The sequence below is a fragment of the Balaenoptera borealis genome, assembly GCF_965194805.1.
Source record: "Balaenoptera borealis genome assembly, chromosome: 15".
Lineage (NCBI taxonomy): Eukaryota > Metazoa > Chordata > Mammalia > Artiodactyla > Balaenopteridae > Balaenoptera > Balaenoptera borealis.
The window spans coordinates 38,486,998-38,511,705 of record NC_138871.1 but is presented as its reverse complement, the minus strand read 5'-3'; the positions used below and the strand labels follow the sequence as shown (position 1 = coordinate 38,511,705).

At 35.9% G+C, this 24,708-nt stretch overlaps 1 protein-coding gene across 13 annotated transcripts in view; it reads left to right on the top strand.

The window, feature by feature from the left end:
- Nucleotides 1-24,708, top strand: part of EHBP1 (EH domain binding protein 1) — a 333,981-nt gene that overhangs the window by 215,779 nt on the left and 93,494 nt on the right. For all 13 annotated transcript variants that reach the window (XM_082358000.1, XM_082358003.1, XM_082358004.1 and 10 more), the window contains 3 exons: nucleotides 14,789-14,967; nucleotides 15,594-15,642; nucleotides 23,343-24,245. In XM_082358000.1, coding sequence (XP_082214126.1) covers nucleotides 14,789-14,967; nucleotides 15,594-15,642; nucleotides 23,343-24,245 — 1,131 coding nt within the window. The remainder of the gene's footprint in view (nucleotides 1-14,788; nucleotides 14,968-15,593; nucleotides 15,643-23,342; nucleotides 24,246-24,708) is intronic.

The window sequence follows — 24,708 nt, the reverse complement described above, 5'->3', positions numbered from 1 at the left end:
TCAGGGGACCCTGAATAGCCAGAAAAATCCTGAAAAAGAACAAAGTTGGAGAGCTCACACTTCCTGATTTCAAAATTTACTACAAAGCTACAGTGATCAAACGTGTGGTTCTGGCATAAAGACAGACATAAAGACCAATGGAGTAGAATAGAGAGCCCAGATACAAACCCTCACATATGTGATCAAATGATTTTCAACAAGAGTACCAGGTCCATCCAGTGGGAACAGGACAGTCTTTTAGACAAATGATCCTGGAAAACTAGATATCCTCATGCAAAAGAATGCAGTTGGAATCTTACCTAAAACCATATTTAAAAATTAACTCCAAATGGATCAAAGACCTAAATGTATGAGCTAAGACTATAAAACTCTTAGAAGAGAATATAAAGCAGAAGCTTTGTGACTTTAGATTTGACAGTGAATATATAATACCAAAGGTATAGGCAACAAAAGAAAAAATAGATAAATTGGACTTCATGAAAATTTGAAATTTTGTGCATCAAAGGACACAAGAGAGTGAGAAGGCAGCCTACATGATATGAGAAAATATTTGCGAATCATATATCTGATAAAGGATTAATATCCAAAATACATAGAGAATTTATAAAACTCAACAACAAAAAGCAAACAACACAATTCAAAAATGAACAAAGGACTTGAATAAACATTTCACCAAAGAAGATATATGAATAACCAATAAGCACATGAAAAAAATGCTCAACATCCATAATCTTTAGAGAAGTGCAAATCAAAACCACAATGAGATACCACTTCACACCCATTAGGATGACTCTTATCAAAAACAAAAACAACCCAAAAGAACCCCAGAAAATAGCAAGTGTTGGCGAGGATGTGGAGAAATTGGGACCCTTGTGCACTGTTGGTGGGAATGTAAAATGGTGCAGCAACAATGTAAAACACTACAGAAGTTCCCCCAAAAATTTAAAAATAGAATTATATGATCCACTAATTTCCCTTCTGGGTGTATACCCAAAAGAATTGAAAGCAGGGTCCCAAGATATTTGTACACCCATATTTGTAGCAGCATTATTCACAACAGCCAAAATCTGAAAGCAACCCATGTGTCTATTGACAAATGAATGGATAAACAAAATGTGGTATATACATATAATAAAATATTATTTAGCCTCAGAAAAGAAGGAAATTCTGACATATGCTACGGCATGGATGAACCTTGAAGTGAAATAAGCCAGTCACAAAAAGACAGGTATGTATGATTCCACTTATTTGAGGTACCTAGAATAGTCAAAATCATAGAGACAGAAAGTAGAATGGTGGTTGCCAAGGGCTGTGGAAAAGGCGAAATGGGGAATTACTGTTCAATGGATATAGAGTATCAGTTCTGTAAGCTGAAAAATGTTCTGGAGATGGATGATGGTGATTGTTGCACAATAAGAATGTACTTAAGAACACTGGGAACTTCCCTGGTGGCACAGAGGTTAAGAATCTGCTTGCCAAGCCAGGGGACATGGGTTCGAGCCCTGGTCCAGCAAGATCCCACATGCCGCAGAGCAGCTAAGCCCATGCTCCACAACTACTGAGCCTGCACTCTAGAGCCTGCGAACCACAACTACTGAGCCTGCTCACCTAGAGCCCATGCTCTGCAATAAGAGAAGCCACTGCAATGAGAAGCCCGTGCACCACAATGAAGAGTAGCCCCCTCTCGCCGCAACTAGAGAAAGCCCGTGTGCAGCAACAAAGACCCAACACAGCCAAAAATAAATAATTAATTAATTAATTTTTTAAAAAAGGAACACTGACGTGTACACTTAAAAATGGTTAAGAAGGTAAACACTATATTATGTGTATTTTACCACAGTAAAAACATTTTTTAAGTTGTTGAAGACCCCAAAGAGTTTTTGTTTATGTGAGTTATACCTATTGATACTTACAATATTATATATTAAAAATGAGAAATTTTCAAAATATATTAATTCATTTAAGATAACAATAATAAACCACTGCATGTTGTGAACATTTTTGAACATGTGTTCTATTCTGTGTAAGCATGCATTTCCATGGGATATAAACCTAAGATTTCTGGGTCTTAGGATACGCACATCTTCAAATTTACCATAGCAAATGATGCCAGAGTTTTTCCATCAATCCTTCATGAGCTCCCTTTGCTCCACATCCTTGCCAACACTCAGTATTTTTAATTTTATTAAAATTTAGTTTTATTTTAATTGAGACTTTTTAAATTTTTAGCCTTTGTCAGGGGAAGTGTGTCATAGTGCCTTGTTCAATTCACTGAATACTAATGTGATGGAGCAAATTTTCATGTTTACTGGGTATTTGGATTTCTTCCATAAAGTGCCCAATTTTTGCCCATTTTTCTGTTGGGTGACCTTTTTTCTTACTGTTTTGTTGGGGTTTTTTTGTATATTCTTATTACAGGTTCTTTGTTTAATATATATTATGTATTTATATATTTTATATATAATATATGTATAAAATTTGGCACCAGGTTTACTTACCTTTATGGAAGGACAGGAAACGCAGTATGTTAGCATTATAGCATCAGGTATATAGTGCCATATTTTATTCCCCCCTTAGCTGTTAGGTTGTAAGGTGACAAAACCAGGTAAGTAAGTGTGGACCACTCTGGCTTATAAGATTATAAGATACAAGATCTTTTTTTTTTTTTAATTAATTAATTTATTTATTTATTTTTGGCTGCATTGGGTCTTTGTTGCTGCGCTTGGACTTCCTCTAGTTGCGGCGAGCAGGGGCTACTCTTCGTTGCGGTGCGTGGTCTTCTCATTGTGGTGGCTTCTCTTGTTCGGGAGCACTGGCTCTAGGCGCGTGGACTTCAGTAGCTGTGACTCACGGGGGCTTCAGTAGTTGTTGCCCACGAGCTCAGTAGTTGTGGCGCACGGGCTTAGTTGCTCCGCGGCATGTGGGATCTTCCCGGACCAGGGCTTGAACCCGTGTCCCCTGCATTGGCAGGTGGATTCTTAACCATTGCGCCACCAGGGAAGTCCCAGATACAAGATCTTTTAACAGCCCATATATCTAACTGTCAGATCCCTCAAGGGACTCATTTGGTTACAAGAATCTCACTAAGCAGAGGGAAGCTATGGCCTTTGTTTTTCAGTAGGCATTTATAGTTTATTGACAGGCTTCCAAATCTAGATGTAGTTCATTAAGACAGGGTCATTTTTACAATAAATAATGTTGCCTGATAACAAATCTGACATTTTACATTAATCTTAATCTAGTATATTTCCAGGGAAATATGCTAGAAGGTAAACTCGAGGTCATTTCCTCCTGAAGAAAAGGCTTAGGTCTCTTGGTTAACCTTTTCTCCCTGGAAGAAAATTGGTATCTTTACAAAACTGAATATTCTAATCCATGAATATTGTATATTTCTCCATCTCTTTAGGTCTCCTTTATTTTCTCATAATAAAGCTTGATAGGTTTCTTATAGCAGTCATATCCATTATTTATAGATTTATTTCTTAGTACTTTATTTTTTATGTCACTATGAGTGACATCAAATATCTTAAAAATTTTAATTTCTAACTGCTTTTGTTGGTGTATAGGAATGCAGTTGGTTTTGTAATACATTGTTTTTTGTATCCCGTAACCTTTTAAAATTCCATTATTCATCCTAATGAATTACCTGTAGATTTCTTTGGATTTTCTATATAATTACATTATATGTAAATAATCAGTTTTAATTTTGTTCCTTTTCTAATATATCATTATATATTTTTCTGGCCTTAATGCAATAGCAAGAACCTTTAATACATTGTTGAATAAAAGTGGTGACAGATTCTCAATCTTGAAGGGAAAACGTTGACTACTTTACCATTGTGATATTTGCTGTAGGCTTTATACAAGTTAAGGAATTTTCTACTACTACTAGTTTGCTAAGGTTACTTTATAGATTATAAATGGACATAAAATTTTATTAAATACTTTTCTGCATCTATTTAGATGGTTGTATCTATATATTTTCCCTATAATCTGTTAATTTGGCAAGTAAACTCAATAGATTTGCTAACGTTAAGTCAAATGTACATTCCTGTGGTAAGTCCAGTTTGTTCAATTTATAAATTGCTAGATTCAATGTGCTAACATTTCATTAAGACTTTTGTATCTATATTCATGACTTTTTTTGTAATTTTGTCTTATCCTATTGAATTTTGGTTTCAAGATTTGCTTGATTTTGATTTGCGTTTCTCTAATAATTAGCAATGATGAACATCTTTTTATGTGCCTATTGGCCACATGTATGTCTTCTTTGGAGAAATGTCTATTTAGGTCTTCTGTGCATTTTTCCATTGGGTTGTTTGGTTTTTGGTTATTGAGTTGTATGAGCTCTTTGTATATTTTGATGCCCTTGTCAGTCGCATCATTTGTAAATATTTTCTTCCAGTCCTTAGGTTGCCTTTTCGTTTTGTTTATGGTTTCCTTTGCTGTACAGAAGCTTGTAAGTTTAATTAGGTCCCATTTGTTTGTTTTTGCTTTTATTTATATTGCCTTGGGAGACTGACCTAAGAAAACATTGGTATGATTTATGTCAGAGAATGTTTTGCCTGTGTTCTCTTTTAGGGGTTTTATGGTGTCATATCTTATATTTAAGTCTTTAAGCCATTTTGAGTTTACTTTTGAATGGTGTAAGGGTGTGTTCTAACTTCATCGGTTTACATGTGGCTGTCCAACTTTCCCAGCACCACTTGCTGAAGAGACTGTCTTTTCCGCATTATAGATTCTTGCCTCCTTTGTCACAGGTTAATTGACCATAGGTGTGTGGGTTTATTTCTGGGCTCTCTATTCTGTTCCATTGATCCATATGTCTGTTTTTGTGCCAGTACCACATTGTTTTGATTACTGTAGCTTTGTAGTATTGTCTGAAGTCTGGGAGGGTTATGCCTCCTGCTTTGTTCTATTTTAGGATTATTTATTATAGTTCTTTTAAAAATGTCATGGGTAATTTGATAGGGATCCACTCTTGGGCATATACCCAGACAAAACTATAATTTGAAAAGATACATGCACCCCTGTTTTCATTGCAGCATTATTTACAATAGCCAAGACATGGAAACAATCTAAATGTCCATCAGTAGATGAATGGATAAAGAAGATATGGGGGGGTGTGTGTATGTGTATGTACTTAGCCATAAAAAAGAATGAAATCATGCCATTTGCAGCAACATGGATGAACCTAGAGATTATCATACTGACAAAAGTAAGTCAGAAAGAGAAAGACAAATACCGTATGATATCACTTATATGTGGAATCTAAAATACGACACAAATGAATATATCTACGAAACAGAAAGGCTCACAGACATAGGGAACGGACTTGTGGTTATCAAGTGGGTGTGGGAGATGGTGGTGGGGGAGTTTGGGATTGGCAGATGCAAACTAGTATATATAGGATGGATAAACAACAAGGTCCTACTGTGTAGCACAGGGAACTATATTCAGTATCCTGTGATAAACCAAAATACGGAAGAATATGAAAAAGAATATATATATATGTATGACTGAGTCATTTTGCTGTACAGCAGAAATTAACACAACATTGTAAGTCAACTACAATAAATTTTTTTTTTAGAAGTATCACGAGGAAAAAAAAGATTTGCTTGGATCATGAAATGAGGTGGGAAATTACACTCATTTTTCTAACTCTCTGGAAGAATTTGTGTAATGTTGGAGATATTTCTTCCTTGAATGTTTGGTGGAATTTATCACTGAAGTCAAAGAATTTTTTATAGGAAGGTTTTTAATTACAAATTCAATTTCTTTAATAGTGATAGAACTCTCCAGGTTTTTTATTTCTTCTGGCTATACTTTTCTAGGAATTTGCTTCCCTCTTTTTTTCTTGATCAGTCACACTATAGTTTTAAACAATTTTGTCTTTTCAAAGAGGCAACTTTTGGTTTTGTTGATCCTTTTTATTGTATGTTTACCTTCTATTTCATTATTTTTTGCTTTCATCTTTTTTTATTGTGGTTAGTTGCTGTACAATATTATATAAGTTTTAGGTGTACAACAGAGTGATTTACAATTTTTAAAGGTTATGTTTCATTTATAGTTGTTATAAAATATTGTCTATATTCCCTGTGTTGTACAATATGTTTTTTATTATTTTATTTTTTCTACTTTTGAGGGTAGAGGGGATCATATTGCTATTTGGGAGTCTACCAAAAGTGTAGCTCTGTCTCTTAACTCACTCTTCCAGATCAGCCATTAAGAAAGGAGAACTGAGAGTTTCGCTCACTGTGGTTTTCTAGTCTGTCCAGGTCTAGGCTTGGACGTTTCTTAGAAGGTTGTCTAAAATGTACTTTTTTAAATTGTTATTTATTTATTTATTTATTTGGTCTTAGTTGCAGCACGTGGGATTTTTCGTGCGGGCGGGCTCTTCGTTGCGGTGCGCGGGCTTCTCTCTAGTTGTAGTGTGTGGGCTCTGTAGTTGCGGTATGTGGGCTTAGTTGCCCCGCAGCATGTGGGATCTTAGTTCCCCGACAAGGGATCCAACCATCACCCCCTGCATTGCAAGACAGATTCTTAACCACTGGACCACCAGGGAAGTCCCCTAAAAAATACTTTGTTCAACTTTTTAAAAATGTGTTCAGATGTTAGTCCTACTTTAATGTAAACAGAAGTTCCTCCCAATATGACTTTATTACAGAATAATCTTTCTGATTGTCGAGTAGTAGAGTAACAAAGCCTAACTTTCAGTTTTTCTCTGAGAATAAATTGAAATTACTTAAATGAAAACACTTTGAAAAAGGATAGGAACAGTACTGATACAAATATTCTTGTTTTCACCACTGCTGTTGCTTGGGGCTCACCAAATGTTAAATTTATCCAAAGTTCCCTCAACCATTTGCAATAATTTGTGGTTGGGAGAAGACTACCCAGAATCAGTAGTAGGGAGACCAAAATGTCCTGCAGCTTTAGCAATGGTAGTGTGTATCTCATTGCTCTGTACTTAGTTCTAGTTCTAGTTCCAACCAATAATCTAAAATACAACAGAATGCACAAAGGGTTTTATTAATAGAATACTCCTAGGTTTTAAAGTGGGTAGATTGCCTTTTTAAAAATCAATTAATTTAATATACACTGGGGCAGTGATCTAAGTTCTGAAAAAGATAAGTTGACCGAAGCAATCACTAGTCTCAAAAAAACTTACAGGTTTTACTGAGGTCCTAAAACTACATTATCTCAAAGTGTGAAATGCATGTTGTTTAAGAGAACAGGCTCTGGAATGGGAACACCTTTGTATAGATTCTAACTCCTCCACTTCTAGGTGTAAAATGTCAGTTTCCTCAACTGAAATTGGGAATAACAACTATCTCAGAGGAGTTGTAAGATTAAATGAGCTAATCCATGTAAAGATTTTAACATTGCATGTGGGAAATAGTAGGTGCTCAGAATATACTTTAAGAATTAATGAAAAGTTAGTCTTTTTGTAGAAAGAAGAATTGAATATATTGTAGTAAAAATGTTATAAGAGAGGCATAAAGAGTCAAAGGAACATTGAAAAGTGCTCCCACTGACTAGGAGCTGGAAAGAGAGTTCATGTGGTAGATGACAACTGAACTTAACCTTGAAGGTAGAGTAGAATTGTAGCAACTGTACTTGGGACAGAAGATATTCCAAGTTGGGTGACAGTCTGTAAGATCAAAGACCGGAAGGGGGGGAGCTGGGAGCTGGCAGGAAACCATAGTGATTTTAGAGAATAATGAGTCATCTAGAGAATAGATACATTGAAAAAGCTTTGATGTTCAATGCTCAGTATTTTGACATCATTTTGTATGTTCTTGAGAGCCTTTAGAGACTTTGATCTGCACTTTAAGATTGTTGCTATGGCAATGGGTCAAATAAGGGAGAATTTGGAAGAAGGAAAACTTATTTGGAAGATTTTGCAATAGCCTAGGCAAAAGAAGATAAATTGCAAAAACTTTACAACAATAAAATCAAAATTGCCTGTGAATTAGCTAGTAAAGGATGATAGGTGAAGGAAGAGAGTTCAAAGCTGATTCTGAGATTAAGAGTCTAGATGATTGGGACAATATAATTGCAATATCATTTGCAAACATAATGAAAATGAAGCAGGTTATAAGGAAAAAGTATAATTATGGTTTGGGACATATTGAGTATGAATTTTATGTGGCAGGAAGGACAGCCAGCTGGAAATGTCAACTTGAGATAGTTTGAACTATAAATGTATATTTGGGAATCATCTGCATGGAAGTGATAGTTGGAATCCTGGGAGTGAATCAATTCAAAGTGTGGAGAGAGAAAACTATTTAGAGCAATACCTAGAGGAATATATGCTTGTATCAGTGGAAGAAGGGGAGACAGCCAAAGAGAAAGCAACTGTAGTCGGAGGGGTAGAGTAGAAGAAAGTGGAAGTGAAATTTCTTACAACTATTGAAACTTAGGAAACTTTGTAACAAGTTATTTGACTAGGTTTCCTGAAAGAGATCCTGTTGCTGTTGTTAGCAAGAATAACTTGGTGGCCTTACTGTCTTTAATACTGTATGTAATATGTTATGTTAACAGAAATAGTATTTTAATATTATCTATATTAGAGCCTAGAACTGTCAAGTCAAACTGTGGTCTCAAGTCCTAGATCCTCTCTACTCTCACCACTTTAAACTGCCTTAATAATCATGTTGGTTGACATCTAACTGTAGTTCTCAGTTAAACTGAGATTGTGCAATTTCATCCACACAGTGCCTTGACAGAGAGCAAACTGGGAGGATCACCTAATTAAACAGACTCTGATCATTCTGATCATAAAGTTATAATTAGAATGGCTTTTAGATATTTCCTCTCTCAGTGCATAAAAAAGACAACTGTAATATCTGTGCTTTACTTTCCCAACATGTTAAGTAGAGGTGCTTTCTCATACATCTGGTCATTGCAAAAATACAAGAAAGAACTTTTAAATAGTTGTTCCAACATTTGAAATTTGGTTCTACCCTTAATGGCAAGATTTTGGTGTCTTTCTTTCTTTGGAAAACAATAAATTACAAAGTCATTCAGAGTTTCTTTTTTTTTACCAAACCCATAAAAAAAAGATTGCCAAAAATTCCAAGTACCCCATTTTGCACATAGAGTATCAAGATTATCTTCTAGTTAAAGCAGGGGTCCCCAACCGATAACGATCTGTGGCCTGTTAGGAACCCGGGCTGCACAGCAGGAGGTGAGTGGCGGGTGAGCAAGCGAGGCTTCGTCTGCTGCTCCCCATCGCTCGCATTACCTCCTGAACCATCTCCCCTACCCCCACCCTGTCAGTGGAGAAATTGTCTTCCAGGAAACCAGTCCCTGATGCCAAAAAGGTTGGGGACGGCTGAGTTAAAGCTCTGTTTGCAAAAAAAATTTTCCACTGTCTTGAAGAAATTCATGGCGATTAAAATTTCCAAAAGACCCTCAAAAATAGGAATTCAAGTGCTGATAACGTATCAGTGGTAGTAATAATAATTGCAGTTAACATTCACCAAATGGTTACTGTGTGCTGTACTTTGTGCTAAATGTTTTGCGTTCATTTATTCATTTAACAGTGTTTACTGAGTGCCTACTATATGCCAGGAACTGTTCTGGGATAGGTTAATGAAAACAAAACAAATTAAAATCCCTGCCCTCATAGCCCTTATATTTACTGAGGATGGACAGGTAATAAGCAATAAACATAACCAATAACTACATTTTGGTAATGACCAAAATAAAGTATATGGACCATAAGAAGATTATAAATACTATGGAAACATCAGAGCAAGGGAAGGGAAGGTCAGGAGTGCTGGGTTGGGATTGGGCAATAGAGGTGGGTTGCATTATTAGATGGGATGGTCAGAATAGGCCTGATAGAGATGGTTGTATTGGAGTTAATCGTACAACTGGAACAATTTGTGTAAAGGCACTAAGGTGGGACCCCATCTGGGGTATCCAAGGAACAGCAAAGAAGTCAGTTTGGTTCAAAGTGATCAAGGGAGAGAGTGGTAATGAGCATAATGGGTGGGAGGCAGGGAAGGCAGAACTTGTTACTATAACAGCACTGTGAGACAAGTACCATTACAATCCCCCATTTTATAGATGAGGAAACTGAGACATAGGGAAGTCAAGGAAGCTGCCACATACAAAATCAGGAGCCATCTGTAGCAAGAAACAAGCAGTTTCATCCATTTATATACTGAAGGTTTTGAAATGATATAACTATTTATTTCTTTATTACCCTCTGCAAAATATCAGATGAAAGCTCAGCACTTCTGAAGTGAATGATTCATCAAACAGTGGCTCTACTTCAGTTTTCTGTCTGCAACCAACATGACCATTTATAGGGCTTATAATTTCATCAGTTTCTTCCATTACATATGACTTCTTTTTCCTGGCAGTGCAGTAAGCATCCCTGTGAGATGTTTTAATACAAGGGTTTTGTGTTAGGATAAATCCAAAGTTTACTTTAGTTCTTCTAGCCTTTTCATATTGAGCCTTCTTAGAAACAAGAATATATTCATAATCATAATGACATGGTAGGTTTTTCTCAATTTTTAAGTTCAGAAAGCCACTCTAGATTACAGCATGGTGACAATGGCATTCGTACTTTACTTATGTACATGCTATTGACGATTAGAATTAATCGGTGTAATGATAGTTGCAGATTATCTGGCCAGTGTACCTGCTACACATGCTTGAAACGAATCAATGCCTTAATAGTATAATTTGATATAGGAAAACATTTTAATAAAAGCAATCTTTTAAATAAATGTGTTTGTGCCTAGGTCATTGAATCCCTGGCTAGAGGGATTTGAAAATATCTTTTGACCTAAAAGTGACTTTTCACTGTGACTTTCAAATCCCTCTACTTACTTAATCTGGAACTACAGTGAAGAATGCTCTGTGGACGAGCCAGGGAATCAATTAACTAGTCACAAACACATTTTTTAAAAGGTTTTCCATTATTTAAAAGATTGCATCTATGAAAAGTCACTTTTACATATTTAATAGTTCATTTTAGGACTTCCCCGGTGGTTCAGTGGTTAAGACTCCATGCTTCCACTGCAGGGGGCGTGGGTTCCATCCCTGGTTGGAGAAGTCCCACATGCCTTACAGTGTGGGGCAGAGGGGGGGGGGCTGTCATTTTAATACATGCTAGATTGATAGTTAAAAGAGCTATCACATTTCACAGAACTAGAAAAAAAATTTTCGCAATTTGTGTGGAAACACAAAAGACCCCAAATAGCCAAAGCAATCTTGAGAAAGAAAAACGGAGCTGGAGGAATCAGGCTTCCTGACTTCAGACTATACTACAAAGCAACAGTAATCAAGACAGTATAGTACTGGCACAAAAACAGAAATATGGATCAGTGGAACAGGATAGAAAGCCCAGAGATAAACCCATGCACATATGGTCACCTATCTTTGATAAAGGAGGCAAGAATATACAGTGGAGAAAAGACAGCCTCTTCAATAAGTGGTGCTGGGAAAACTGGACAGCTACATGTGAAAGAATGAAATTAGAACACTCCCTAACACCATACACAAAAATAAACTCAAAATGGATTAAAGACCTAAATGTAAGGCCAGACACTATCAAACTCTTAGAGGAAAACATAAGCAGAACACTCTATGACATAAATCACAGCAAGATCCTGTTTGACCCACCTCCTAGAGAAATGGAAATAAAAACAAAAATAAACGAATGGGACCTAATGAAACTTAAAAACTTTTCACAGCAAAGGAAACCATAAACAAGACAAAAAGACAACCGTCAGAATGGGAGAAAATATTTGCAAACGAAGCAACTGACAAAGGATTAATCTCCAAAATTTACAAGCAGCTCATGCAGCTCAATATCAAAAAAACAAACAACCCAATCCAAAAATGGGCAGAAGACCTAAATAGACATTTCTCCAAACAAGATATACAGATTGCCAACAAACACATGAAAGAATGCTCAACATCACTAATCATTAGAGAAATGCAAATCAAAACTACAATGAGGTATCACCTCACGCTGGTCAGAATGGCCATCATCAAAAAATCTACAAAAATAATCTTGGGGCCTCTTTAAAACCAGATTTGTCCTAATTGACTTCACATCTGAGATTAAAAACACACAATGGGGGCTTCCCTGGTGGCACAGTGGTTGAGAATCTGCCTGCCAATGCAGGGAACACGGGTTTGCGCCCTGGTCTGGGAGGATCCCACATGCCGCGGAGCAACTGGACCCGTGAGCCACAACTACTGAGCCTGCGCATCTGGAGCCTGTGCTCCGTAACAAGAGAGGTCGCGACAGTGAGAGGCCTGCGCACCGCGATGAAGAGTGGCCCCCACTCGCCGCAACTAGAGAAAGCCCTCGCACAGAAACAAAGACCCAACACAGCCAAAAATTAACAAATAAATTTTTTAAAAAATCTACAAAAATAAATGCTGGACAGGGTGTGGAGAAAAGGGAACCCTCTTGCACTGTTGGTGGGAATGTAAATTGATACAGCCACTATGGAGAACAGTATGGAGGTTCCTTAAAAAACTAAAAATAGAACTACCATATGACCCAGCAATCCCATTACTGGGCATATACGCTGAGAAAACCATAATTCAAAAAGAGTCATGTACCACAATGTTCATTGCAGCTCTATTTACAATAGCCAGGACATGGAAGCAACCTAAGTATCCATCAACAGATGAATGGATAAAGAAGATGTGGCACATACATACAATGGAATATTACTCAGCCATAAAAAGAAACAAAATTGAGTTATTTGTAGTGAGGTGGGTGGACCTAGAGTCTGTCATACACAGTGAAGTAAGTCAGAAAGAGAAAAACAAATACCATATGCTAACACATATATCTAAAAATCTAAATCTAAACAACAAACAAAAAAATGGTCATGAAGAACATAGGGGCAAGATGGGAACAAAGATGCAGACCTACTGGAGAATGGACTTGAGGATACGGGGAAGGGGAAGGGTAAACTGGGACAAAGTGAGAGAGTGGCATGGACATATATACACTACCAAATGTAAAATAGGTAGCTAGTGGGAAGCAGCTGCATAGCACAGGGAGATCAGCTCGGTGCTCTGTGACCACCTAGAGGGGTGGGATAGGGAGGGTGGGAGGGAGGGAGACGCAAGAGGGAAGAGATATGGGGATATGTGTATATGTATAACTGATTCACTTTGTTATAAAGCAGAAACTAACACACCATTGTAAAGCAATTATACTCCAATAAAGATGTTAAAAAAAAGAAAAAAGAGCTATCATTTATTCTAAGGTAAATATCTTCCTATACTGGGGATTCTATTTTTATCTACTTCTTCATATTAAGTAGAACTAACCCAAATTTGCTGATTTTTATGACCTGGAAATTTTTCAGCATTGACTTTGTATAGGTGATCATTTAAAGAACAGCGCTTTGCTAGATTCATGGTTGTTTATATAACAATTTGTTACTCAGACAGTTAATAAAAAGTAAGAAATTACATTCTTGGTGTTTGTTACTTGTCTTCCCACAGGAGCAGTGAATACATAAATCATAATTATGTGGGGTTGATTTAAATTGTTTGGCACTAACATCCTTTTGTCAAATGGGGGCATCATTGGTCTTCCTTAAGTAAGCTGTGTGGCAAGAATGGTTTGCTTGTTAAACTCAAATGATATTAGGGGTAAATAATTGTTCTCCTTTCACCTTATTTTAGAGGGCTTCTATTTATGTCTATAGCCAGCATTCTTAATTGATAGCAGTATTTAAAGTCTAGAAGCTTTTAGTAGTTTTTTTTTATAGTTTTCAATTATATCAACCTCTAAAGTTACCATCACAAAATGTGATTGTTATTCAGTAAAAGAAAATGACATGGTTTTAAGAATAACAGAAGTTTAAGATAAAAATCTTATTATGAGTCTTTGTTTTGTTGTCATCATTGTTGTTTTAAGTATATGAACAAGGGGAAAAATCAAGTAAATGCTTTAGATTTAAAACACACATCCCCCTACATCCACACACCTAGCTAACCTAATAATATCCAAAAGTAGCCATCAATAATTAGAAGATATTTGGAACAAATCCAAATTATATACTGATGTGTGCTATTACTACCAACACCTGACTGTCGCTAATAACTAAATCTGTTTTGCCAGCATTAAATTTATATAAGAAGTATGTTTGAATATGGTTATCATTGCACTAAAATGTGTATGATTACTGTATGTATATATATTTTTTGGCCGTGCCTCGCGGCCTGCGGGATATCAGTTCCCCAACCAGGGAATGAACCTGTGCCCCTGCAATGAAAGCACCGAGTCCTAACCACTGGACCACCAGGGAATTCCCAATTACTGTATTTTTAAAAACTATTATTTTGACCTCTCCACTACTAACAATTTGTGCTACAGTTAGACTTCAAAATACATTCTTTTTAATATACTGAAAAAGAAACTATATTTGTACATGATTGCATTTGGGGAAGATTTTTTTAGTATGTGAGAGTTATACAGATATTCAGCCTTAAGTATTTAAATACTTTAATGTTTCCATTAATGTAGCTCTTGGCCTGTTCTTATGTATAACATTAAAATCTTGCATATGTATATCTTTGTCAAGCAGACGCCATAGGCTAAAACTGAAGATAATAACTTAAGATTTATGTCTCCTTTCTTAGAGGTTACAGTTGTCTTGAAGTGACAGTTCTGAAGTACCTATACTGACATCAAAGTGTTCAAGTGATCCAGTTAGGTCAATTAATGTTAATTTTCATCTTCCATTAAATTATTTTAATGTTTTCCTCTTTTCATTTTTTCTAGCCGAGTCCTATACCAAGTCCTGTTTTGGGACGAAAGCCAAATGCTAGTCAGTCTTTGCTTGTATGGTGCAAAGAAGTTACAAAAAACTACCGGGGAGTGAAAATCACCAATTTTACTACATCATGGAGAAATGGTTTATCTTTTTGTGCAATATTACACCACTTTAGACCAGATTTAATGTAAGTAGAAACACTTTACATTCCTATAAATATTTTGTAAATAATAAAGTTTAAAAAGAAAAGGAAACAAACCATAAAATAATTTCTTAGCACATGTCCTGAAATACTTGATTTTTTTTTTTATCACCCATACTCTTGCTTTTTGGGAGAAGAAATATATCCCAGAAAGAAAAGTAGTTCCTTCTTGATGCCTAAAAACAATCTTTTCTGTTTTAAAAGAGCATATTTTTTTCCTTAATCTCATACAAAAAACTGACTTCAAATTATTATGAAAATTGTGTTAGTGTTAAAATGAGATGAGACAGATAAGCCTGTAGCTCTTTATACATTGACAACAAGGGGTTACCTCATGGTGAATTTGGTTGTCAAGGTTAGTCTCTGGTCCCTTGCCTTAACTTCTCTTTTAGATGGAAAGCTTCAGGCATTGGAACTTGTAATCACTGTTATTTATTTACGTATTTATTTCCTTAATTTTCCACACTATTAGTTTTGTTGATGGAATTGCTGTGAAATTGCTGGTTACTCTTTGGTATTATTGAATGTCAAATTTTAAGATTCAGTTTGTTTTAAAAACAGCTGTTTTTATCAATTACTGTATTTACCTACTGTGCCATTTTCTCCCTCAGTGACTACAAGTCTCTGAATCCTCAAGACATTAAAGAGAACAACAAAAAGGTAAGAATTGCCAAAGAAAAAAAATACATAGTGTCAATTTTGGCTTCTCTGCAGGCATTTATTAATTTGGGGAAAGTGAGGTTGTTTTGTGAGGTCCTAACTATAGCTCACAGAAGGTAGTCTGTTTCCTGTCAATTTTGGCTTCTCCGCAGGCTTTTATTAATTTGGGGAAAGTGAGGTTGTTTTGTGAGGTCCTAACTATAGCTCACAGAAGGTAGTCTGTTTCCTGCAGTTCCAGTAGGATGCATGGTTTACTCTAGTTTGTCATGGCCTTTAAAAATCACAAGTGCCAGACTGGCATCAGATTATAATAATATGTATGAACTTCATTAACTGTTAAATGTTTGTTAAAGCATGTTGCTTTTATTTATCTCTTAGCAAGATTTAGCTTTTAAAAAGTGCAATCCAAACTGTTGTGCCATGAGTTTAGAAAAACCTGTTGGGAGCGGATGAAAGCAGGAGCCTGATGGGTATGCAAAAAAGAATGCATATGTTCCCAGAGGCAAAAAGATATGAACATTGGTTCTTTTTATTTTTTTCTCACTTTTTTCCCCCTTTTTCTGGTAAACTGTGCAGTTTTTTTCCACATAATTAATTAATGTACTGAGGTCAGAGCTTCCCAATTGGTGTGGGGAAGATACTGATCCTTTCAGCCCTCAGGGTAGCTACACAGGCGTGAGTTGCTACAGCCCTCTGGGCCAGCTGACTGTGGCTGCAGGCTGACTTAACTATGTACCCCAAAATGCAGCACAATATTACAATTTTCTCTGTGCACCACAACATAAAAAAGGAGGAAGCACCTATCTCAGCATACAGCAGGTACTCATTTAATGCTTTTTTTCCTGCTGAATTGAATTCTTCAACTGAAAAGTGTTGTCTTTAAGAGCAAGAGTTCTTAACCTGGGAGTTATGGATAGAATTCAGGGGATCCTTGATCATGGCTAGGGAAAAAAAAATTTATTTTCTCATTTCTTTAACTGAAATTTAGCATTTTCTTCAATTATGAATTTACACAACAAACCATTGTAGTATTAGCCATGCCTGAGACTTTTTCACCTTTAGAATCTCAGATATTTTCCTATCACTTTACAGTTGCAAATATCTACAACTACCTTTTAAGCTCATCACTCCTTCATAATTGTAGCAGTTTGTACATCCATAAAAAGCACATTTATTGTTTCTCAAATTCCATTTTCCTAATATTTTCAAATACTTATTTTTCAATAATTGGTTTCTTTTGTAATCATATGTATTTTTTTAACTTTTTATTTTATATTGGAGTATAGCCGATTAACAATGTTGTGATAGTTTCAGGTGCACAGCAAAGGGGCTCAACCATACATATACATGTATCCATTCTCCCCCAAACTCCCCTCCCATCCAGGCTGCCACATAACATTGAGCAGAGTTCCCTGTGCTATACAATAGGTCCTTGTTGGTTATCCATTTTAAATATAGCAGTGTGTACATGTTGGTCCCCAACTCCCTAACTATCCCTTCCCCTCATCCTTCCCCCCTGGTAAGCATAAATTCATTCTCTAAGTCTGTGAGTCTGTTTCCATTTTGTAAATAAGTTCATTTGTATCATTTCTTTTTAGATTCCCATATAAGGAATATCATATGATATTTCTCTTTCTCTGTCTGACTTACTTCACTCAGTATGACAATCTCTAGGTCCATCCATGTTGCTGCAAATGGCATTATTTCATTCTTTTTAATGGCTCAGTAATATTCCATTGTATATATATACCACATCTTCTCTATCCATTCCTCTGTCGATGGAATGGATAAAGGTTGCTTCCATGTCTCAGCTATTGTAAACAGTGCTACAGTGAACACTGGGGTGCATGTATTCTTTCAGACCATGTTTTTCTCTAGATATATGCCCAGGAGTGGGATTGCAGGGTCATATGGTAGCTCTATTTTTAGTTTTTTAAGGAACTTCCATACTGTTCTCCAGTGGTTGTACCAATTTACATTCCCACCAGCAGGGTAGGAGGGTTCCCTTCTCTCCACACCCTCTCCAGATTTTATCGTTTGTGAATTTTTTGATGATAGCCATTTTGACTGGTGTGAGGTGATATCTCATTGTAGTTTTGATCTGTATTTCTCTAATAATTAGCAATGTTGAACATCTTTCCATGTGCTGCTGGGCCATCTGTATGTCTTCTTTGGTGAAATGTCTATTTAGGTCTTCTGCCCATTTTTTGATTGGGTTGTTTGTTTTGATGATATGAAGCCTCATGGGCTATTTTTAAATTTTGGAGACTTGTTGGTCACATCATTTGCAAATATTTTCTCCTAATCTGTGGGTTGTCTTTTCGTTTTGTTTATGGTTTCCTTTGCTGTGCAAAAGCTTTTGAGTTTAATTAGGTCCCATTTGTTTATTTTTGTTTTTATTTCCATTATTCTGGGAGACAGATTGAAAAAGATATTGCTGTGATTTATGTTAGAGAGTGTTCTGCCTAAGTTTTCCTCTAGGAGCTTTATAGTGTCCAGTCTCACATTTAGGTCTTTAATCCATTTTGAGCTTATTTTTGTGTATGGTGTTAAAGAATGATTTAATTTCATTTTTTTACATGTAGCTGTCCAGTTTTCCCAGCACCATTTGTTGAAGAGACTGTCTTTCCACCTTGTGTAGTCTTGCCTCCTTTGTCGTAGATTAATTGACCATAGGTGCGTGGGTTTATTTCTGGGCTTTCTGTCCTGTTCCACTTATCTATATTTCTGTTTTTGTGCCAGTACCATACTGTTTTGATGACTGTAGCTTTGTAGTATAGTCTGAAGTCAGAGAGCCTGACTCCTCCAGCTCCATTTTTCTTTCTCAATATTGCTTTGGCTATTTGGGGTCTTTTGTGTCTCCATACAGATTTTAAGATTTTTTGTTCTAGTTCTGTGAAAAATGCCATTGGTAATTTGATAGGGATTGCATTGAATCTGTAGATTGCCTTGGGTAGTATAGACATTTTGACAATATTGATTCTTCCAATCCATGAACATGGTATATCTTTCCATCTGTTAGTGTCTTCTTCGATTTCTTTCATCAGTGTCTTACAGTTTTCAGAGTACAGGTCTCCTTACTCTTATTCTTGTCTCCTTAGGTAGGTTTATTCCTAGGTAATTTATTCTTTTTGATGGGATGATAAATGGGATTGTTTCTTGAATTTCTCTTTCTGATCTTTTGTTGTTAAGTGTATAGAAATGCAACAGATTTCTGTGTGTTAATTTTGTAACCTGCAACTTTACCAGATTCATTGATGAGCTCTAGTAGTTTTCTGGTAGCATCTTTAGGATCTTCTATGTATAGTTTCATGTCATCTGCAAACAGTGACAGTTTAACTTCTTCTTTTCCAATTTGGATTCCTTTTCTTTCTTTTTCTTCTCTGATTGCCGTAGCTAGGACTTCCAAAACTATGTTGAATGAAAGTGGCAAGAGTGGACCTCCTTGTCTTGTTCCTGATCTTAGAGGACATGCTTTCAGCTTTTCACCATTGAGTATGATGTTAGGTGTAGGTTTGTCATATATGGCCTTTATTATTTTGAGGTAGTTTCCCTCTATGCACACTTTCTGGAGAGTTTTTATCAAAAATGGGTGCTGAATTTTGTCAAAAGAGTAATCATATGTATTTTATACACATTAAAAAATTATTCTGAGAAGGGGTTCATTGCCAAAAGAATTCATGGGCCAAAGTGATTAATAACCTCTAGTCTAGGCTAAAGTTTTTTATTTACTTTAGGTAGTTAAAACCACCAGTGAGAAAAAGACTATAAAGGGAACCTTGGTAGAAGTTCAATTAACAGATGAGAATTTAAATCAAAATTTTTTTTACTTTTATTGCTCTCTAAAACCAAAAATTTAGGGGCTTCCCTGGTGGTGCAGTGGTTGAGAATCCGCCTGCCAATGCGGGGGACACGGGTTTGAGCCCTGGTCTGGGAGGATCCCACATGCCGCAGAGCAACTGGGCCCGTGAGCCACAATTACTGAGCCTGCGCGTCTGGAGCCTGTGCTCCGCAACAAGAGAGGCCGCGATAGTGAGAGGCCCGCGCACAGCGATGAAGAGTGGCCCCCGCTCGCCGCAACTAGAGAAAGCCCTGGCACAGAAACGAAGACCCAACACAGCCAAAAATAAATAAATAAATTAATTAATTAAAAACAAAAAAAACCCCAAAATTTATATTTCCATTAAAGAATTCTTGTTTCTTTGCAAATGCATGATGCTGGCCCCAGAGAAAAACATTTAAAAGCAGTCAGTTTTTTTATTGAAATATGCTATTAAAAAAGGTAATCTTTAAAAATCAGTATAATTTTCTTTATAGAAATCATGCTTCAAAATAAGTCATTCTCTTGAATTATTTCTTGTATGATTTTGAAGAGCCTGTGTCTGTCAAAGCAAAATGCCTTATTTTTTGTCAATTAAGTTATACAGTTGGCCCTCTGTATCCATGGATGTGGAACCCACAGATACAGAGGGCTGGCTGTATTCCACCATTTTACATAAGGGACTTGAGCATCCCCAGATTTGATATCTGCAGGGGGTGTTGGAATCAGTCCCCCATGGATACCAAGAGACAAGTACCTTTAGATATGACAGTTCTTTACCTGCATTTTCTTGCATTTGAATAAGCAAATTTAAATGCAGATAAGAGCATTATAAAATAAACCATTATTATTTTTTATAAGGTGAAGCTTTCAAGTTACTGTTTAAAATTTTGAAAAGCAAACATTTTTGATTTTACCTAGCTATATATTTTTAGAGTATGAGGAATCTCATTAGGGCTTAAGTTATACTTCTTTACATTATTTATTTCAGAAATTTAATAATGATGAACATACCTTGGATTTACATATTATTACAAAGAGAAATATTAAATATTAAATTTATTTTAATAATAATAAATTAAATAATAAATTAATAATAATTTAAATAAATAAATAATATAAATTTTAAAATAATAAATTAAATTAAATAATAAATTAAATATTAAAATTTTTTCTCAATTAAATCTTAAAGGGCAGATGATTATAGCTTTTTTTAAAAAAATAAATTTATTTATTTATTTCTGGCTGCATTGGGTCTTTGTTGGTGCATGCGGGCCTTCTCTAGTTGTGGCCAGCAGGGACTACTCCTCGTTGTGGTGCACAGACTTCTCATTGTGGTGGCCTCTCTTGTTGCAGAGCCTGGGCTCTAGGCACACGGGCTTCAGTAGTTGTGGCACGTAGGCTTCAGTAGTTGTGGCTCGCTTGCTCTAGAGTGCAGGCTCAGTAGTTGTGGCGCATGGGCTTAGTTACTCTGCGGCATGTGGGATCTTCCCGGACCAGGGCTCAAACTCGTGTTCCCTGCATTGGCAGGTGGATTCTTAACCACTGTGCCTCCAGGGAAGTCCCAATTATAGCTTTTTGAAAGGATTTTAATTTAGATGATTCTGTTCATTGCACAAGTCAATACATAATTGTTGTTAATACTTTCCTTTTCATCACTTTGCAACTTCTTTTTTTTTTAATATTTATTTATTTATTTATTTATTTGGCTGTTCCGGCTCTTAATTGAGGCACACGGGATCTTTAGTTGCGGCATGCAGAATCTAGTTCCCTGACCAGGGACCAAAACTAGGCCCCCTGCATTGGGAGCACGGAGTGTTAACCACTGGACCACCAGGGAAGTCCCACAACTTCTTACCTGATATCTACATTGAGGATCATTTGCTACCTACAGACTTATTTCCAGCTTCACACAGTTCTTCCGGGTAACCCCATCTGCCCTTAATTGTTCTTAAAACAGTACAAGAAACAGTGCCTGTGTCTTAAGTTCCATGCAGATGCATAACATAACTGGCAGTGACTCCTTACCAATTAAATAACATCTAGCAATGAGTAAGACTATTTTCTTTTAAAGACCTCTTTTTTCTCCACACACAGCTAAAAAGACAGTAGGTGATTGACTATTGCAGAAGAGGTTAACCTATGGGAAAATTCCTTTATAAAGTCTTGACCTTGCTTACAAGAAATCTGGTTTGTTTTTAAATTTCTTTTAGTGCAATTAGTGTGCATAAAATGAATTGCTACATGAAACAAAACACCAGCAGGAGATTCCCCACAAGTAAGCTAATCATTTTCCCAGGTCTGTAAAAAGTGCTGAATAAAAATGGTATTTACCTGTGACATCTGATCTTAACCAATATGTCAGTGTTTTAGATAATTGGGAAATGTTTAGAATACTGCCTGTGGTGCTTTTCCTGATGGTTGCAATTGATGTCTGTCAATCAAGTTGTCAGGACTCATGAGGAAGAAAATGACTTTAATTTTCCTAAAACATGTAAAATAACAAACAGGCCCAAACATGCACACCAACTGAGCCATTCTCTCAAGTAAATATTTTGAGGTACCTATACTATAAAGCATAGTGCTGTGAAAACTGAAGAGGTTTTAATATCACAATTTATTTTTCATTTTCTTTCTTACTTATTCCATAACATTTATTAAACTACAGGCAGAATACAAGGATTAAATTCAAAGGTAGAAATGCACTGTAACATGTATATGCAAAAGACTGATTCCTTCTGAATTGTTACATAATTTCCTAAACTTTCTTTTTAGAAAAACTTTGAGTTATGATCCTATATCTGGGTTGTTACAAAGACGAGACATTTTATATCCCAAAGCAAGAATATAACTAGAGGGTCCTTAGTTTTTCCAAGAATATATCTAAATGTTTAGCCATATTTTTAATGCTTCCTAGCAACACAATGCTGTTTTCAAGGGTTAGTTCAGGGTAGTAATAATTAATTGTAAATTGAGAAACAGCTTTGATTCTTCAAAACTAGAAAAACCTGATGTGCCACAGTCATTTAAAGGCTAACAAAAGTAATACAATGCAGCCTCACATTCTAAACTAGGTTGTACTACTCAAAACATTTCCTTCTTTCCAAAATGGATGAAGTGAAAATGAAGTCACTCTTCTCATTATGAAAATCAATCTTAATTGGGCGTTTTAAAAATGTTTCTATGTTTCTAGACTTAAGTAGCACTTACTTATATTTTATACCAGGCAATCTAGGAGTTAGTTCTTTTGGGATATCTACCTGTACTTTATCTTCACAAATCACTGCAATTACATGACCACTGAAAAGAGGGGTTGATAGGAATAATAAAGCTCCAGATGAATTATTATTTCTTTATACCCTAGTTCTTTATCACAAAAGTCAATTCTAAGTTTTTTTGTTTGTTTGTTTTAACTCTCATTTTCGCTTGTTTTCTTTATTGGAGAAGAACATTTCAATTGTTATTAACTAATAAAAATGTTTTACTCTTGGATCTACCAAACTTTTACAAATTTCCAGCTTGGAATGTTGTTCTGTTCATGTGGCATAATGTCAGTAACATAATGTACCCTCCAACAGCAACAAAAAGCCATTAAAATTTTGCTTGTTTTTTTAAAATGGTAACTGAATTGTATTTTATTTTTAACTCTTTTTTGAAGTGTAATTGCCATATAACAGTACCTCAGTCTCAAGTGTACAACATGATTTGATATTTGTATACATTGTGAAATGCTCACCACAGTAAGTCTAGTTAACATCTGTTATTTTGCTGTTTTTGCTGTTTTTAAAATGTGATGATGTTTTAAGTTTCTTTAAAAAAATTAAAATGTATGGATTGTCTGAACTCTTCAATATATCTTCTGTTTTTCTTTCCTCTGAAGGCATATGATGGATTTGCCAGCATAGGAATTTCCCGGTTATTGGAACCTTCTGATATGGTTTTATTAGCAATTCCTGACAAACTGACTGTTATGACCTATCTCTATCAAATTAGGGCACATTTCAGTGGGCAAGAATTAAATGTTGTTCAAATAGAAGAAAACAGCAGTAAAAGCACATATAAAGTTGGAAACTATGAAACAGATACAAATAGTTCTGTTGATCAGGAAAAATTCTATGCAGAGCTTAGTGATCTGAAACGGGAGCCTCAACTGCAGCAGCCTACCAGCGGAGCAGTAGACTTCTTATCCCAGGACGACTCTGTATTTGTAAATGATAGTGGGGTTGGAGAGTCAGAAAGTGAACACCAGACTCCTGATGATCATCTCAGTCCAAGCACAGCCTCCCCTTACTGTCGCAGGACTAAAAGTGACACAGAACCCCAAAAGTCCCAGCAGAGCTCTGGAAGGACTTCAGGATCCGATGACCCTGGAATATGTTACAGTACAGATTCAAACCACGCACAAGTTTTGTTAGGCAAGAAGAGACTATTGAAAACTGAGACTTTAGAATTAAGTGACTTATACAATAGTGATAAGAAGAAGGATGTATCTCCACCCTTTATTTGTGAGGAGACCGATGAGCAAAAGCTTCAGGATCTAGACATCAGTAGTAACTTGGAGCAAGAAAAATTAGAGAATTCCAGACCCTTAGAATGCAGATCAGATCCTGAATCACCTGTCAAAAATCTAAGTTTATCTCCCACTTCTAAACTTGGATATTCGTACAATAGAGATGCAGACCTTGCCAAGAAAAAACGTACTTCCCTGAGGCAGACAGAGTCTGATTCAGATGCTGATAGAACCACCTTAAATCATGCAAATCATTCTGCAAAAACAGTCCAGGTAAGTGAGTTAGAATGATGAATACATATATGTAGTAAATAGTTATTCTTTTTTGTTGTTTCTTTTTGTATTCATAGAATACTTTACAAATGATTAAAGGTGAAGTATAATTTCCCATTTTAGAAAAATCTGAAATATACCTGCTCTTCATTTAAAGTTTATAATATTTTAAGCCTATAAATAAATCCCAATTTCAAGATTGAAGAATAAAGAATGTCAACTTTTCAAACCAAAATGTTATTAACCTATAAAAATATTTTACAGAATAAGTCAAAGCTATTTCAGTATTCCATTTTGTAAGCATATCATTCTGGAAATGTATAATGCCAAATTAAAATATTTCCCATTTACAGCATTTTCTTCAAATATTTTAGTTGCCTTGCAATTGGTAATTTTAGTCCCATCATTATTTGTGGTTAAAAATCCCAGTAACGTTGAAATTTCTCCCCATGTGGGGAATATG